Raw genomic sequence first — 17503 nt, forward strand, 5'->3', positions numbered from 1 at the left:
CCTATACAAGTCAGGATTGGTCTCGTGATAAATGCTTTCATTGTCTTCCCTGTATAGGATATTAGTTGTGCTGAATTTTTGGTTTCCAAAGCATCCCTGGGAAGCCACCGCTCTCCAAGCACACATACTGATGCACCTGTGTCAATTAACATTGTGGGGCATGTTTGTTTCCCAAATCTCCCCTTTATTGCGCCTACAATGGGATGCCCCCATTTGTCATACTGTAGTTGGGCCACCACCTCAGGGGAAGTCCGAGGAGGTGGGCACCAATATTGGGGTGGCACCAACAATACAGAGTCCGTTATGGGAGTTACAATTCCTCTTGCCTTTCTAACTGGACAACCCTCTGCAATAATTCACTTGTGGGCTTTCCATCCCATTTCTCTTTAGGTTCTCCTGCCATCATGAGCTTCCTCCATGCCTTTGTTCCCCATGTGCATCTTCATTCTCTATGCTGCATCTGATACACATATCCATTTCCTCTTCTTGTTCCTCTGCTGTCTCTTGCACCTCCCTGTTCTCTTCCTCTAACATGCTATGGTGCTTCGGGCCCCTTTTCCCCTGGTTCCCCTTGGAGATCGGGGGGCCCATTGTTGGCAAAAGTTACCGCTTGGACAGGTTCCGTTCTCCTGTCAATTCCTTCTTCCAATTGTCCCAGTGGGTCTTGAAAAACTATAGCTGCTAGAAAAATGTCCTGTTTTAACTTGGGGTACCCACTAGCTAGATCTGTGGGTCCTAAATTCACCTTCATTTTTTAATTCAAACCGTCTAACAATGCAGTCTTAAAAGCTAAAGCATTGAAATCCAGTTGGGTTCCAGTTACTATTGGCACAAACCCAGCAGCCATGGCCAATATCGCCTTTTTAATGACATACAATTCTGGGGACTCACAGAGGCCCTGTTCTTTTACATGGAACAATTTCCCCTGTTGTCGGACCAACATTACTTCCTTTATTACTTCCTTCACCCACTCCCATCTGGTAGCAAGAACATCATTTGCACCTAACCGCTCCTCAGCAGTCTGTATTACTGCGCAGTCAGAAGCACTAGTGCAGGCCTGGGGTAAGACCTCATAATCTGCTGGCCTCCATCCAGATTGTGCCAACACCTTCACCATCCAGTCCAGACACATTTTCCTTTCTAGGGGTCCCAAAAACTGAGCAGCTGCCCGTACCTGGTCACTGTTTATCTGGGCCCAAGCCTTATTTTCTTATAACACTGTTCTGACAGCTGCCTGAGCATCCCCTAGTTTCATTTGCAATGTAGATACTTCTCCAATCAGTTTTTCTACTTTCATTTTTAAATGTTCCACGCTCTCCTGTTTTGGCCTAAAGGGCTGTTGCATTTTGTAATGCTGAAGCTGCACTGGCACACTGGTGCCTTATACTGAGCCAAATTATCCTTAACTATATCCAACTCTAATTTGTAATCCTCCAGTTGTCTTTCCTGGAGTGCTACCAGGCTGAAAGATTAGTGACAGCTTTCCATAATGCCCATGCTGCTGCTGCTTTGATAGTGTTTTTTCTTTGTTTTTTGCTTCATGTTTTTACAGAATGCTTTAAACTAGGGCTGTCAAGCGATTAAACAAATTAATTGCACGATTAAACAAGAATAGAATGCTATTTATTTAAATATTTTTGGTTGTTTTCTACATTTTCAAATATATTGATTTCAATTACAACACAGAATACAAAGTGTACAGTGACACTTTATATTTATTTTTACTACAAGTATTCGCATCGTAAAAAAACAAAATATATAGCATTTTTCTATTCACCTAATACAAGTACTGTAGTGCAATCTCTTTATCATGAAAGTTGAACCTACAAATGTAGAATTATGTATAAACACCCCCCTGCATTCAAAAATAAAACAACGTAAAACTGTAGCGCCTACAAGTCCACTCAGTCCTACTTCTTGTTCAGCCAATCGCTCAGACAAACAAGTTTGTTTACTTTTGCAGAAGATAATGCTGCCTGCTTCTTGTTTACAATGTCACCTGAAAGTGAGAATAGGCATTTGCAAGGCACTGTTGTAGCTGGCGAATACAATGCTCACCACTCCCAAGAAGGAACCAGGGACTCCAGCTTCTGCATGGTGTGATTGGCAGGCTGTTGAGATCTGGCAGTTATGCCCGTGTCCTGGAGTTGGTTCCAAAGAACTTCCTCTTGGACCCCAGTTTATATACTGAAACTTGAGTCCTGCTTAGCTGTGCCTTAACCAATCATTTTAAACTAAAGTACTACAAAACCATATCTTTCACCAATCCTAGCCCATTATGAAAAAATCTTTAACCAATCACACCCCACCACCATAGTTGATTTACATCTAGCAAAATTAGTTATGTAACAGACAGAAACCATACAGATAAACAATAAAGAAGTAGGGATCATAAAGGCAAACCAGTAAAGAAGTAGAGATTTCACACCCAAACTGTTGATAAGTGATTCCTTGCCAGACAGAATGCTGTCAAACAAAATTTTCTTTAAACATCTTAAGAGATTCCCTGCTTATCTGGTATGGTGGGTGCTATTAGTAGGGGTGCCTTCTTAACAGCCCGATATTACATTGTTTTGATATAACTTAAAAGGAAGGTGAGAATGTGACTTTCTGCTTCTTGGCTCATAGCTACTTCTCTCCTTACATGGATGCAGAAAAAGGCCTCAAAGACCTTACATGATGTTACACAGTGGATTAACATGTTACCTTGGTAATCTCTTGAAATCTTAATTAAAAGCTCAACTATAAGTGAAAGTGAATTTGGTAGTTTCCTCTTCCTACCACTTCTGTGTGTATCACAAAGTCATCTCCTGATATGATCTGATTGGAATTCTTAAAAGCAGCCTGGAATAGAATTAAGAGTGCTTTAGGTTAGGATTGAGGTGTACTGAAGCATCTGCTAGCATCATCTTGAATTAGGCTAGAACTAGAAATCCATCTCTTTATGAGCACTAAATTAATTAATGCTAAATATAAGAAAGTCTTCATGCTTTTCCTAATGTTGTAGCTGAAGGCACAGAGACTGATGTGGAACGCGTTTCTCCAGCTCTGAATTTGCCATACCAACAAGACTGATTTAGATTTCTCACACAGTATTCTTAATCTTGGGTTCACATGATTTCTTGATTTGTAGTTTATGTATATAGCCCTCTAAACTATAGGGATAACTTGCCTGTGTTCTGAGCAGAGCATCTGTTCTGAATCCCTGATCTAGTCTGTTAATCTTTTTTTTTTCCCCCTTTTGGAGCTGGGGTTGGGCAGATACCTGCCTATGGTGTGGGAATATTTCTTCAATGTTTCCAGGTCTATTGGTGAATTTCCTCTGCCTGGTCTTAAGTAGAGGGAACAGCAACAATCACAGGGTGGATTGAGCTCAGAGAAGAGCACTGAGTGAGTAAATGTGACTGTTGTAGCAACAGAGAACCACAGCTTCTCCCAGTGCAGCTTGGCATAAGTGGCATAGTTGTAAGGCGCGAGGGCATGGATTCTGTGTTTTTTTTCATACAAGTAAAAAATGACATTTCCCTTCTAAATCATGTATTATGCTACTGTCCTGTATGATGATAAAATTCAAAATACATGGTTAACAACATTCAACATGATTCTGACCAGTCCCTAGGACTTCTGATTGAGTCATACTCCCTAAACTTTAATCAAGGGAAATTGTGATGAAACTTCTAAGTGATTTAAGAGGGGTGGGAGTGGCCCAGGCTCTCTACTTCAACATCCATATATAAGAAAACTGCTCTCCCACCTAACAAATGCTATTGCAAGCTTATGGCTTGATGCTGAGCCTCTCTTATTAGAACTTCAGTTCTCATTAGAACTTCAGGCAAACTTTGGTGCCTACATTTGCACTGAAATAAGGCCCCAAGGCTGCAGAGAGCTCTACGCAGGCAGACACTGGCACTTGTGTGGAGCCCCACTGATTGCAGTGTGTCTCTGGGCATGCATTGGGTCCATCAGTGGAGAGCTTGTTACAGGATCTGACCTGATTTTCTATGTGCTGAGTGTGACGTTGCACCCCATAATACTTTATAGAAATATGCTTATGTGTGTAAATATGACATAACTGGAATGTTTTATGCTAGATATGTCATGTAACATATCTTTGCAAAGGTTATGTTCTACTGAACGTATTCATCCTATTTGTATGCATGTATCATTTTTATATCTGAAGTTATGAGTGTTGGCTCTATGCTTGTATTTAAAGTTTGCTGTAGGAAGCACCTAAGGCAGATTTGGTCAACATAGTATGAAGGGATTATTCAAGTAATTGGGAGTACTTAGCTAACAATGGACCTTGATAGATGCCAATCCACATCTGAGCTTTTCTGGGAATGTTCGGGCTAAAGTGAGCATTGGCGTTGGCCTGTAGAGAACTGAATCATGCATGGACATGTGACTTGCCCATGTGACTCCAAAACTCCATCTTGTAGCTGTGATTCTAAAGTGGGGAGAGAGAGGTTTCCACCCATAAGAGAGAGCCTGTATAAGCTCCTGGAAACCCCTCCATTTTGTCTTCAGCTGGCTCAAGAGAGAGCCTCTGCACCCCAAAGGATGCCTGAAAGAAACTGGAACAAAGGACAGTAATTACAGGGGTGTGAGCAATTGTTGGACCCAGACTAGGAGGAAGTTTAGTCTGCAAAAGAAGCTTATTGGAACATCTCTGAGGGTGAGATTTACCTGCATTTAGTTTCCTACTGTATTAGGCTTAGACTTGTGTATGTTATTTTATTTTATTTTGTTTGGTAATTTACTTTGTTCTGTCTGTTATTACTTGGAACCACTTAAATCCTACTTTTTATATTTAATAAAACCACTTTTTACTTATTAATTAACCCAGAGTAAGTGATTAATACCTGGGGGAGCAAACAGCTGTGCATATATCTCTATGAGTGTTATAGAAGATGGACAATTTATGGGTTTACCCTGTATAAGCTTTATTGAGAGTAAAACGGATTTATTTGGGGTTTGGACCCCATTGGGAGCTGGGTATCTGAGTGTTGGAGACAGGAGCACTTCTTAAGCTGTTTTCAGTAAAGGCTGCAGCTTCTGGTGCATGTGATTCAGACCTGGTGTGACGGAGCAGGGAGCAGGGCGGATTTGACCTGGGAATGTTGCAGGGAGGTTACATTGGGGATGAGAGGAAATCTACCTGAGCCAGAAGCGGGGTTGGGAGAATTCACACCTTCTGCCTGGGAGACTGAACAAAGGAGAGGAGAGAGAGGGGAGGGGGAAGAGAGCTGCTGCAGGGATTTTTGGTTTCAGTTTGGGCTGGGTGGTGCAACGCAGGGAAACCCAAGATGGGGTCTAAGCTCCCTGAATCCCAGAAGGACTTGATTGAGGGGTCCTGGTTGTGCCTACAAGCTCTGCTGCAGACTGCATTCCTATTGTCCAATAATCCTTCCATTTTACTGGCTGGCTGAGAGTCACTGTGAATCCCCAGGAAGAGGGATGCAGGGCCCGGACTCCCCCAGACTCCGTGACACCTGGGTCTGTGTTTGTAGCAGGCTATCATGTCTGGCACAACCGGGCAAGGTACTGAAGTCCTAAGCTGCCAGGGAAAAACTGGCTTAGAGGTAGTCCCAGCACATCAGGTGGCAGTCCCAAGGTTTCTGTGACCCAACCCATCACACTAAGGCCCCTTAACTCCCCTTGAAATTAATGTTGTGTGAGAACTCTCAGAATCAGCCCCCATATCTGCTTCCTGGCATCAGAGGGTGAAACATTATTAGTCCCTGCTCTCACATGGATGAATTGCAGAATTGAGGCCTTAGAGTGTAGTCTCACTAAATCTCTTGCTGCTGAGATGCTCTTAAAGAACTGGTGTTCTTCCCTTCATTTTTCAAGTTAAGCTTGAGCTCTCTTGCTTTATGATGAAGTATGCACTACACTGTTTATTACAGAGAGTGGGTACTGCCTTTAATACGATCTCCTATTAACAGTTCAACCTGGATGCTACTCCTTTTATGATGTAGGGTTTTAGCCAAACCAGACGTTTACAAGTGTAATGGTATAAATTTGTGAAAAGTAGTGCTATTAGCTGGAAATCTGTAAAATAGAAAATATGTTTCACTTTTAAAAAGCTGCATTTTCCAAAGGCTTCTCTGATCCTGCTGAGGCTGGTGGTAGCTCATCTTTATCTAATGCCAAGCAGATCGAGAACATTCCTGAATTCTCAGCATGGAAGACAGATGCATGAGTCTTGACACGTTATTGTTCATTTTGGGCGAAATTCAAGTGATTTCTTGCCAAGAGACACACAGTCCTTATTGTATCTGCTACACTAAATAGAAAAATTGAACTAAACCATTCGTTTGGTCCCAACTGTGGATACTTTCAGCTTGGCTGTGACTTTGTCCATAGGTCATTTAACTGGATGAAGTCGTGCTCTGCATTGCCATGCAGGAGACTTGAGATTAGTGGCTCTGAAACTTGCTTTTTATGCTGGGCAATGGGAGGTTATTTGCTCAGCCCCTAATAAAGGGCAGGATGCAAGTAGCACCATTTCAGGCAGTAGCAGCCATAGCAAGCACCCATCTTGCTGCACTGTTTGTCTCTGAAAAGAGCCCCATCCATTTCTCCTTGGCTGGAAGGATAGTGATGCAACAAGGTTGGGGGAAAATTTTAGAGTGTTGAGAGACTGTGGGTGACAAAGCTTATAAACAAAAATCACAGCCTTGACTGACAAACTACTCTAACCCCACAGTTGCTGGAGATCACTATAGCCAAGTGCATCAACTATTGAAAAGAGCCCACCTGCTGTGTCCTCTATGTTGAATTCTTTGCATTTCTGCCTGGGTACAATGGAGTATGACATGTCTTTTCTTTCTGTTGTTCAGGCCGTTGATTAAAGAGAAGTTAAATCAAGGCATCACTCTAGTGGTGGACAGATATGCCTTTTCCGGGGTGGCCTTCACAAGTGCCAAAGAGGTGAGTGGATGAACAGAAAGGCAGTGTCTATGTCTAATTGGGAGGGTACTGTAAAAATGATAAACAAAAGAAATAGTATTTTTCAGTTCACCTAATACAAGTACTGTAGTGCAATCTTTAGCCTAAAAGTATAACTCAGAAACGGAGTTCTTTTTGTTTGTTTTGTTTTTGAGTGCAGTTATGTAACATTGTAAAACTTTAGCGCCTACAAGTCCACTCAGTCCTACTTCTTGTTCAGCCAATTGGTAAGACAAACAAGTTTGTTTATATTTACAGGCAATACTCCTGCCTGCTTCTTATTTACACTGTCACCTGACAGTGAGAACAGGTATTAGCATGGCACTTTGTAGCTGGTATTGCAAGGTATTTAAGTGCCAGATATGCTAAACATTTGTATGCCCCATCATGCTTCAGCCACCATTCCATGCTGATGATGTTCGTTTAAATTTGTGACTGAACTCCTTGGAGGAGAATTGTATATTTTCTGCTCTGTTTTATACACATTCCGCCATATATTTCATGTTATAGCAGTCTCAGATGATGACCCAGCATGTTTAATTTACGAACACTGTCACTGCAGTTTTGACAAAATGCAAAGGTACTAATGTGAGATTTCTAAAAATAGCTACAGCACTCGACCCAAGGTTTAAGAATCTGAAGTGCTCTCTAAAATCTGAGAGGGATGAGGTGTGGAGCATGCTTTCAGAAGTCTAAAGAGAGGAACACTCAGATGCGGAAATTACAGAACCCGAACCACCAAAAAAGATCAACCTTCTGCTGGTGGCATCTGACTCAGATGATGAAAATGAACATGCATCAGTCTGCTCTGCTTTGGATCATTATCTAGCAGAACCTTTCATCAGCATGGACGCATATCATAGAATATCAGGGTTGGAAGGGACTGCAGGAGGTCATCTGGTCCAACCCCCTGCTCAAAGCAGGACCAATCCCCAACTAAATCATTCCAGCCAGGGCTTTGTCAAGCCTGACCTTAAAAACCTCTAAGGAAGGAGATTCCACCACCTCCCTAGGTAACCCATTCCAGAGCTTCACCACCCTCCAAGTGAATTTTTTTTTTCCTAATGTCCAACCTAAACCTCTCCCACTGCAACTTGAGACCATTACTCCTTGTTCTGTCATCTGGGACCACTGAATGCAGTCTACAGCCATCCTCTTTGGAACCCCCTTTCAGGTAGTTGAAAGCAGCTATCAAATCCCCCCTCAGTCTTCTCTTCTGCAGACTAAATCCCAGTTCCCTCAGCCTCTCCTCATAAGTCATGTGCTCTAGCCCCCTAATCATTTTTGTTGCACTCCGCTGGACTCTTTCCAATTTTTCCACATCCTTCTTGTAGTGTTGACAGATTTCTCTTACCAATCTGTCCGAGGCATCAGGTGATCAGGCTGAGGCCGCAGGATCTTTAGGGGAGGAGTTGACTGAGCACACCAAGTGTCTAAGTTTTAAAGCTTTATTAATAAAATAATAAAATAACAGTGATGAGTGGTGGGACTGCTCCCACGTCACTCAAAGGAAAAAAGAAAGCATTAGAACCCCAGGCCTAAAACCACTTTCATACTCACACATGCATGACCCGAGGCTGGCCACGCCTGGGTGTAATGTAAGAGGAGGAGGAGGAGGGGTGGACGGGAGTTCTTGTACAGCGAACGGGTCGTCCAGCGTCCGCTGTGATCTCCGACTTGCTTTGGCTCTTGGGAGGGTTTTTAAGTTCTGCGTTCTTTTGGGGTGTTTTCATTTTAGGGCCCTCTGTTCCTGGTGCTCTTTGTACCAGTCCACACTGGCTCGCCGTGGCCTCCTCGGCTTCTCAAAACACACCAGCTCCAGAGACTTTGTTTTCCCCCCATTGGCCTTTGCCATCTCATTCGCTGTTACTGCTATCTCTGCAGCCCTGCTCAACTTAGTTCTCCTCTTCTCACAGCTGGGCAGCTGCAGATTTCTTGTCGAGCCCTTACCTTGGATCGGGGCCAGTGTCTTATCTTCACACAGAGCTAGCTAAAGTGTTGAGTTAACCCATTCTCTGCTCTCTTCCTCCTTCCCCCTCTTGCAACCTGCAAAGGAATCTTCCATTTCACACTCACACCTTTGACCTTCCTTGAAAATGCCTTGCAATGCTTGCAACCACGTTAGCAACATACAATGCTGATTTGCCTCCCCATGGGACCCCAAGGGAAGGAGTCCTTGGGCCTGTGACAGTGTGGGGCCCAAAACCGGACACAGTACTCCAGATGAGGCCTCACCAATGTCGAATAGAGGGGAATGATCACATCCCTCGATCTGCTGGTAATGCCCCTACTTATACAACCCAAAGTGTCGTTAGCCTTCTTGGCAACAAGGGCACACTGTCGACTCATATCCAGCTTCTTAGCCACTGTAACCCTTAGGTCCTTTTCTGGACACTGCTGCTTAGCCATTCGGTCCCTAGTCTGTAGCAGTGCATGGGATTCTTCCATCCAACCGCCGGTGAGTGCGGAGGGCATCCTTTCCCCAACCTCCCCACACTCACTGGCGGCGGGAAGCGGAGCAGCCCAGCCCCAGCCAGCTGCACTCTGCCAGCTCCCAGCTGTGGCACTCCATTCCCGCTGCAGGTGAGTGCAGGACCTTTCCCCAGCTGCCCCCCCACGACACGGCTGGGGCGGGGGCAAGGAAAGCGGAGCGGGTTGGGCTGCGTCGCTCCGCTTCCCGTGGCAGGTGAGTACGGGGGCATCCTTTCCCCAACCTCCCCGTGCTCACCAGTGGTGGGAAGCGGAGCGCCGCGGCTGGGAGCTGGCAGAGAGGAGCGGAATGGGGCCGGGCTGCCCCGCTTCCCACCGCAGTCGGTGAGTGCCTGTCAGGAGGTGGGGGGTGGATAGGGGTCGGAGCAGTCAGGGGACAGGTGGGTTGGGTAGGGGGTGGGGTCTTGGGGGTGATTAGGGACCGGGATCTCTGGAGGGGGCGGTCAGGGAACAAGGAACGGGAGAGGCAAAGCAAGTTTGATATAACACAGTGTCATCTATAACACGGTGAGATTTTTTTGTCTCCAGAGGACCACGTTATATCGGGGTAGAAGTGTAAATGGTATTCTATTGTTTAACAGTGCGATTAATCGCGATTAATTTTTTTAATTGCTTGACAGCCCTAATTCATGGTAATTACTACTCACTTCTGCTTAGAAGATTGGTTCATTCAAGACCTTCGTCTGCTCTACTAGCCCAGAGAAATTGGAGGCTGTTTAAGAATTTGCCTCTAGCCCTGGAATCTTAAAGGAGATTAATGAAAGGATTTATATTTGTAAGTGAGTTGCAAAAGCTTTGTAGGTTTAACAAATTGGCTTTCTACCATCTTTAGCGACTCAGACTTGAAGGCCAGAATGGATCATTGCGATCAGTTAGTCTGACCTCCTGCACATCACAGAACCTCACCCATTAACTCATATAATAGAACCATAATGTCTGGCTGAGGTACTGAAGTTTTCAAATCGTGATTTAAAGACTTCAAGTTGCAGAGAATCCACCATTTACTCTAGTTTACACCTGCAAGTCACCTGTGACCCATGCTTCAAAGGAAGGTGAAAAATCCCTAGAGTCTCTGCATATCTGACCGGGGGAAAATTCTTTTCTGACCCCAAACATGGCAATCAGTTAGACCCTGAGCATGTGGGTAAGACCCACCAGCCAGTCTCCTGAGAAAGAATTCACTGTAGTAACTCAGAGCCCTTCCTATCTAGTAGTGTCCCATCTCCAGTCTTGGGAGAGATTTGTTACTAGCAGTTGCAGAACAGCTACATGCCATTATAGGCAACCTCAACATACCACTCCTTCCATAAACTTATCAAGTTCAGTCTTGACACCATTTAGGATTTTGCCCCTACTGCTCCCCTTGGAAGGCTGTTCCAGAACTTCTCTCCTCTGATGGTTAGAAACCTTTGCATATTTCAAGCCTAAACTTGTTGATGGCCATTTATAGCCACATAGTCTTGTGTCCAGGTTGGCCTTTAACTTTAACTCCTCTCCCTTCCTGGTGTTTATCCCTCTGATGGATTTATAGAGAGCAATCATATCTCCCCTCAGCCTTTGTTTGGTTATGCTAAACAAGCCAAGCTCCTAAAGTCTCCTCTGTAAGGTATGTTCTCCATTCCTCTGATTATCCTAGTAGCCCTTCTCTGTACCTGTTCCATTTTGAATTCACCTTTCTTACACATGGAAGACCAGAATTGCACACAGTATTCTAGATGAGGTCTCATCGGTGCCTTGTATAATGGCACTAACACTGCCCTATCTCTACTGGAAATATCTTGCCTGCTGCACAGCTTTTTTTCATAGCCGCATCACATTGACTGCTCATAGTCATCCTACCCAGTCGGTCAACCAGTTCATCAATGCGTGGTATGGGATATGCATTGAATTGGGATACTTCATTCAGTCGGTGAAAGTCATTACAGAATCTCACGGTACTGTCAGGTTTAGGCACTAGAACAGGGGTTGGCAACCTGCAGCACGCGAGCCGATTTTGAGTGGCACACAGCCGCCTGCCTCAGTCCTGGCCCCCAGCCCCACTCAGCCCCTCACCCCCCCACCCACTGCTCTCCCCTGAGAGGGCAGAAGCTTCATTCTGTGGCAACCAAGCTTCCCTCTCCCCCGCTTCTTCCCCCAGAGTGGTGCTTTCCTGCCCCGCCCCCTCTCCTTCCCTGCGCCAATCAGCTGATGGCCCTAGCGAGGGGGAGGGGGGAAAAGCAACAGCATGCAGGCAGTTCCCTAGAGGGGACAGAGAGAGGTGGGGACAGAGCCTGGGAGAAAGGTGTGGACAGGGCCTTCCAGCCCCCTGCCCTGAGCTGCTCAAGACAGGGGGCTGGGAGCATCCCTACGAGCCAAGCACCCCAGTCCTCTGCCCTGATTCTCCCTCAAACTCAGTCTTCTATTCTACACCTCCCCAGCCCTCTGCCCTGACCCCTGAACCCCCACACACACACCCAGCCTTCTGCCCTGCAGGCCCCCACACCCACTCAGCTTTCTGCCCTGCAGCCCCCAGCCCTGACCCTTGAACCCCCTCACACACCCAGCCTTCTGCCCTGCATCCCCACAGCCCCATCCCTCTGCCCTGCACACACCCCACCCCAACACACACCCATCCCTCTGCCCTGCATCCCCACAGCCCCAGCCCCCTGCCCTGCACCCCCACAGCCCCATCCCTCTGCCCTGACTCTTGACCCTCCACACACCCCCAGCCCTCTGCCATGCATCCCCCACATACCGAGCCCTTTGCCCTGACCCTTGAACCCCCCCAGCCCTCTGCCCTGCACCCCCCACACGCCTCCAGCCCTCTGCCCTGACTCTTGACTCCCCACACACCCCAGCCTTCTGCCCTACACCCCCACACACCCTAGCCTTCATCGCTGAACCCCCCCACCCAGCCCTCTGCCCTGACCCCTGAAACCTCCCCACCCAAGTCTGGGGTCCCGGCTGCAGGCCCTGCTCAGCCCACTGCCGGCCTAGGTGAACAGAACCCCAGGCTGGCAGTGAGCTGAGCAGGCTGGCAGTGTAAGATCAGCATTTTAATTTAATTTTAAATGACGCTTCTTAAACATTTTGAAAACCTTGTTTACTTTACAATCAATAGTTCAGTTATATAATATAGAGACTTATAGAAAGAGACCTTATAAAAACGTTAAAATGTATTACCTGCATGAGAAACCTTAAATTAGAGTGAATAAATGAAGACTCGGCACACCACTTCTGAAAGGTTGCCGACCCCTGCACTAGAACGATTGGACTGGACCACTGACTGTAAGATTCTTCAGTAACCCCTTATTCTAACATTTTCTTTACTTCGGCCTTGATTTCTTCTCTTTTGGCTGCTGGGATTTGGTAGGGTCTCAATGTTACCTGGGCTCTGGGGATCGTGCGGATATGGTGATAGGTCTCAGTCGTCCACCCCGGTTTTGTAGAGAACATTTCTCGGTTGCAGTTGATCATGTCAGCTGCCTTGATCTTTTGGATCGGCGTCAGGTCGGGTGATATCCTCGCTTGCTCATGTAAGTTATCCTCCTGGGGAAGCAGCAAAGAGTCCTGTGGCACCTTATAGACTAACAGACATATTGGAGCATGAGCTTTCGTGAGTGAATACCCACTTCGTCGGATGCATGTAGTGGAAATTTAAGAAGCAGGTATAAATATGCAAGCAAGAATCAGGCTAGAGACTAACATGGCTACCCCTCTGATACTTGACCTCCTGGGGAAGGGTCTCCTGGGTGACTAAGCATGCGTCTCGATCGTGCCAAGGTTTTAGAAAATCGATGTGGTAAATTTGCTCCGGTTTCCTGCGGCCTAGCTGCTGCACCTTATAGTTCACCTCTCCCACGGCTTTGATCATTTTGTAGGGTCCCTGCCACTGGGCCAACAGTTTACTTTTTGCTGTGGGCACCAGGACCATCAGTCGATTCCCCTGGTTGGAACGGTCGAAGCTTTGCTTGGTGGTTATAATGGGTTCATTGGGTCTCCTGTGCTCTCTCCAAGTGTTCTCGTACAATGGGCGTAACTCAGGCTATCCAATCCCTTATCTGCAGTACATGCTTGACTATGTTCCTCCTGGGATTTGGCTCCTCTTCCCAGGCTTCTCTGGCTATCTCCAATGTGCCCTAGGGGTGGCGCCTGTATAGTAGTTCGAACGGAGAGAAACCCATGGAGGCTTGCAGAACCTCCCGGATGGCGAACATGAGGTAAGGCAATAGGGTATCCCAATCTTTCCCATCCCGGCTCACCACGTTCCTGATCATGGCCTTGAGGGTCCTATTGAACCTTTCCACAAAGCCATCTGTTTGCAGGTGGTATACAGAGGGCCATAGGGCTTGTACGTGGAGCTGTGAACAGAGATCTTTCATCAACTTGGACACGAAAGACATCCTGTGATCAGTCTGCATCTCCTTGTGTAGCCGAAACCGGGCTGTCATAGGTTTCTCCTCCCCCACTTGGAGCTGTTGGGTTCCAAGATGGGGACCTGCATGGACTCCCCTAAACTAAAATCCTAGTTTAGATCTGGTAAAAGCTGCCACCACTCAATAATGTATGTGTATTGGGACACAGTCCTTCCCCAAAATCCTTGGGGATCCCAAGAGCCCCAAATCCATGGAGTTCTTACACCTAGGAGAAGTAAACCATTCTCCCCTGCTTCCTCCCCCCTCCCTTCTCCTAGGAGAGATACTGGGATTCAACTACAGAGGGATGCCTTTCTCCTCCCTCCTCCCCTTTCCCTGAGAATTCACCCAAGGAAAGATCAACCAAGTCCTTAACAGAAAAGATTTATTAAAGAATAAAAAGAAAGTAAACTGTCTCTGTAATACCAAGATGGAACAATACACAGGGTCTAAACTTATCAATCTCTGGAGAGAATCCCCCCTCCTTTCTTTCTCAGTAAAAGCAATAACAGTACAGAATTAAAGAAATTCTATAGCAAAACACACAATTGCAAATACAGAAATAACAATATAAAAATACTAGTTCCCTTTCTAATACTCACTAGCTTGAATAGAAGAAATTATTGCAGAACTCTGAGAGGACTTGATTAAGACGTCTGGACTCCTTTAATTCCAACGAGCGAGTCACTCAAACAAAGGACACAGAAAAAAAAAAACTTCCCTCCACAGGGATTTTAAATTATCTTGTCCCTGATTGGTCCTCTGGTCAGGTGTTCACAGGTAGAGAAAAAAAAAACCTTAACCCTGAACTAACTGTTTATGACACGGGCTAAGATCTGTACTAGCTCCTCAGCTATTGTCTTAGAAGCCATGTTGCGTAGGGGGGATGTCTTCCGGGTATTTGGTTGCATAGTTTAGTACAACAAACACATGTAGGGGCCCAACCAGATCCATGCTATGCGTTCAAATGGTACCTCTATTATTGGAAGAAGTATCAAAGGGGTCCACAAGTATGGACGAGAGCTATGTAGCTGACACTCTGGACAAGAGGTGCAGTATCGCCAGACATCTTCGTGTACTCCTGGCCAGAAAAACCTCTGCAGGATCCGTGCCTGGGTTTTCTCTACCCCTAGGTGTCCTCCAAATAGGTGACTGTGGGCGAGGCTCAGTATGGCTTTTTGATGTTTTCGTGGGACCAGAAGTTGATGCATATCTTGCGCCTGCATTTGCCCCACATGGTACAGGAGATCTTTCTTCACTATAAAGTAAGGTCCTGGACCTTCTCATCTACAGGGATTCTGTCCATCTCGGCCACCTCTGTTCTAGCGTTATCATATCTAGGGTCCTCTGCCTGGTCCTGCCCGAAAGTCTGTCTCCCAGAACTAACCTGCCCGTGCTCCCAGGAGCTGGCTTCTGCTTCTTCCAATGGCTTGCCGCTGTCACAGCTGGGGCCAGCCTCTGGCTCACCTTCTGTGGTGGTAGTTTCTCTGATGGCTGCTCATGTCCATCTGCCTGCTAGGGCGGTCTTCTGGCCCTGGGTCAGGATCTGGGTTCCCAAAGCTTTTGCAGCCTTCCTCTTTTTTTTTTTTTTTTTTTTTTGTGTGTGTGTGTCTTCCAGGTCTCTGGGTGGGGGGAGCTGAGAACAGATCTTGAGAAATCTCAGCGAACATCAGGGATTGACATTCCCCCGGCGATGAGTTGCTGCCCTCAGGGTCCCCACCTCCCTCCAGCCTCTCCGTGGGGAGTAAATTATCAAACCCTGGATAGTCCCTCCCAATAACTACAGGATATGGGAGTTTAGGAACTACGCCCACTGTCACCTCAATGGGGTTCCCCTGAACCTCTGTCTCCACCGGGATGGTGGGGTAATGGCTCACAGCCCCCTGCACACACGTCACTGCTACACGCTGGCTACTTTTTACCAGCGTACCCGATATAAGGGTGATAGCACTCTGAGTCCACAAGCACTGTAGTCTCTGCTCCGTTTATCTTCACCGGCCTGGTGTAGTTATGTGGGTCTAATGCGACGCTCACAAGGTGAATAAGGGAGCACAGGACCTCCCAATCCCCCAAGTTACATTGCATAAGCTCCTCGGTCCTGGGACACTGCTGCTATGTGTCCCCATTCCCCACATGCATAACATCTATAAGAGCTTCTAATCACTCCCCTCTCATGGGAGTTAGGGGGTTTAGTCCCAGGGTTCCCCACACTCAGGCCAATCCCTTCCTTCTGGGGTCCCTGCTGGTTTTCAGTCCCCCCTTCTTCCACCTAGGACTCCCCAGGGGTTTGGCTGCCCAATCTTCCAGGGTTGGGGTTGGATGCTTGCGTCAAAAGGGGCCTTCCTTGGGTAGTTGGGTCAATTCCCTGGCTGTCATGCATCTTTCTACCAGCATGATCATCTCGTCATAGGTGGATGGATCGTTCTGGCCTACCCATTTGCAGAAATCTGGTGGCAGTCCTCGCATGTAATGACCCATGACCAGGGTCTCCAAAATCTCCTCCAGGTTGCACACCTTGGGCTGTAACCACTTCTTCGCGAGGTGTAGGAGGTCGAATAGCTGGGACCTCGGGGTTTTTTTTTCTCCTGATACTTCCACTCAATGGACCTCTGGGCCCATACTGCTGCCGTCACCCCGATCTCTGCCCTGGCAGGCAAGTCAAAGTAGGCCTTCTGGGCCTCTCCGCACAAAAAAGGGGTGAGAATGCTGGCCCACTCCTCCTGGGGCCACATCTCATGCTGAGCAGTCCTTTCGAATGAGAGGAGTTATGCCTCTACGTCAACTTCCGTCATCTTTGGCAGACAACCAGTGCCCCTCAGGGTTCGTGTCCCATCAGACCCGGGCCTGGGTGGTGAGGATCTTCAGCTGGTCCACTACCTCTCAGAAGAGGGTATGATCTTGGGTCGCCTGACCCATTAATAATTTATTGGTTTCCTGCTGTAGCCGCATAGATTTCTGTTGCGCCATTGCCTGAATCCAGGTGGCCTGCTGCTGTGGCTTGTACCAGAGCTTTTACCACCTCCTCCATTGTGGTACAAAGCAAACAAACAAAAAAATCCAAAACTCCAGTGCACCTTTTTTTTAACCTCTCTTCCACCATGCTGTGAACGATGATCTCGCTCCTGAAACCAGTTGTGACAAAGCTCTGTCCTTGTCTCTGTGGGTCTCGCATTTCCTGGCGGATTTAGCGAGCCTCACAGGCTCGCTGTGACTCTCCAGGTAGCCCTTCTGTCTCTCAGTGGTTTGAGCATTGGCCTACTAAACCCAGGGTTATGAGTTTAATCCTTGAGGGGGCCATTTAGGGATTTGGGGCAAAAATCTGTCTGAGGATTGGTCCTGCTTTGAGCAGGGGGTTGGACTAGATGACCTCATGAGGTCCCTTCCAACCCTGATATTCTATTATTCTAATTATTTGAAAAAGTGACTCAGGATTTGTGTCTGTGATCTCATCTGCCAAGGTGCTGAGCACCTGTAGTTCATGTTGACTTCAGTGAGAGCTACAGATGCACAGCACCTCTGAAGATCAGGCCATAAGTATTTGGGGTGTCTTTTCTAGTACACATAAACTGGGCTATTGTCAGCTGGTGTAAAATGGCATAGTTCCTTCGAAGTCAATGGAGCTACATAGGTTTACACCAAATGGGAATCTGGTCCACTTGTTAGTA

General features: G+C 46.8%; 1 protein-coding gene across 5 annotated transcripts in view; it reads left to right on the forward strand.

Moving 5' to 3' along the window:
- The window catches only part of DTYMK (deoxythymidylate kinase), a 68979-nt gene that overhangs the window by 2431 nt on the left and 49045 nt on the right, over positions 1-17503 (forward strand). For all 5 annotated transcript variants that reach the window (XR_005584504.1, XR_005584503.1, XM_039487593.1 and 2 more), the window contains exon 3: positions 6846-6936. Coding sequence is in view for 3 of the 5 variants with exons in the window: in XM_039487593.1 (XP_039343527.1) it covers positions 6846-6936 (91 nt within the window). In the remaining 2 variants the exon portion in view is untranslated. The remainder of the gene's footprint in view (positions 1-6845; positions 6937-17503) is intronic.

The sequence above is a fragment of the Mauremys reevesii genome, linkage group 9, assembly GCF_016161935.1.
Source record: "Mauremys reevesii isolate NIE-2019 linkage group 9, ASM1616193v1, whole genome shotgun sequence".
Lineage (NCBI taxonomy): Eukaryota > Metazoa > Chordata > Testudines > Geoemydidae > Mauremys > Mauremys reevesii.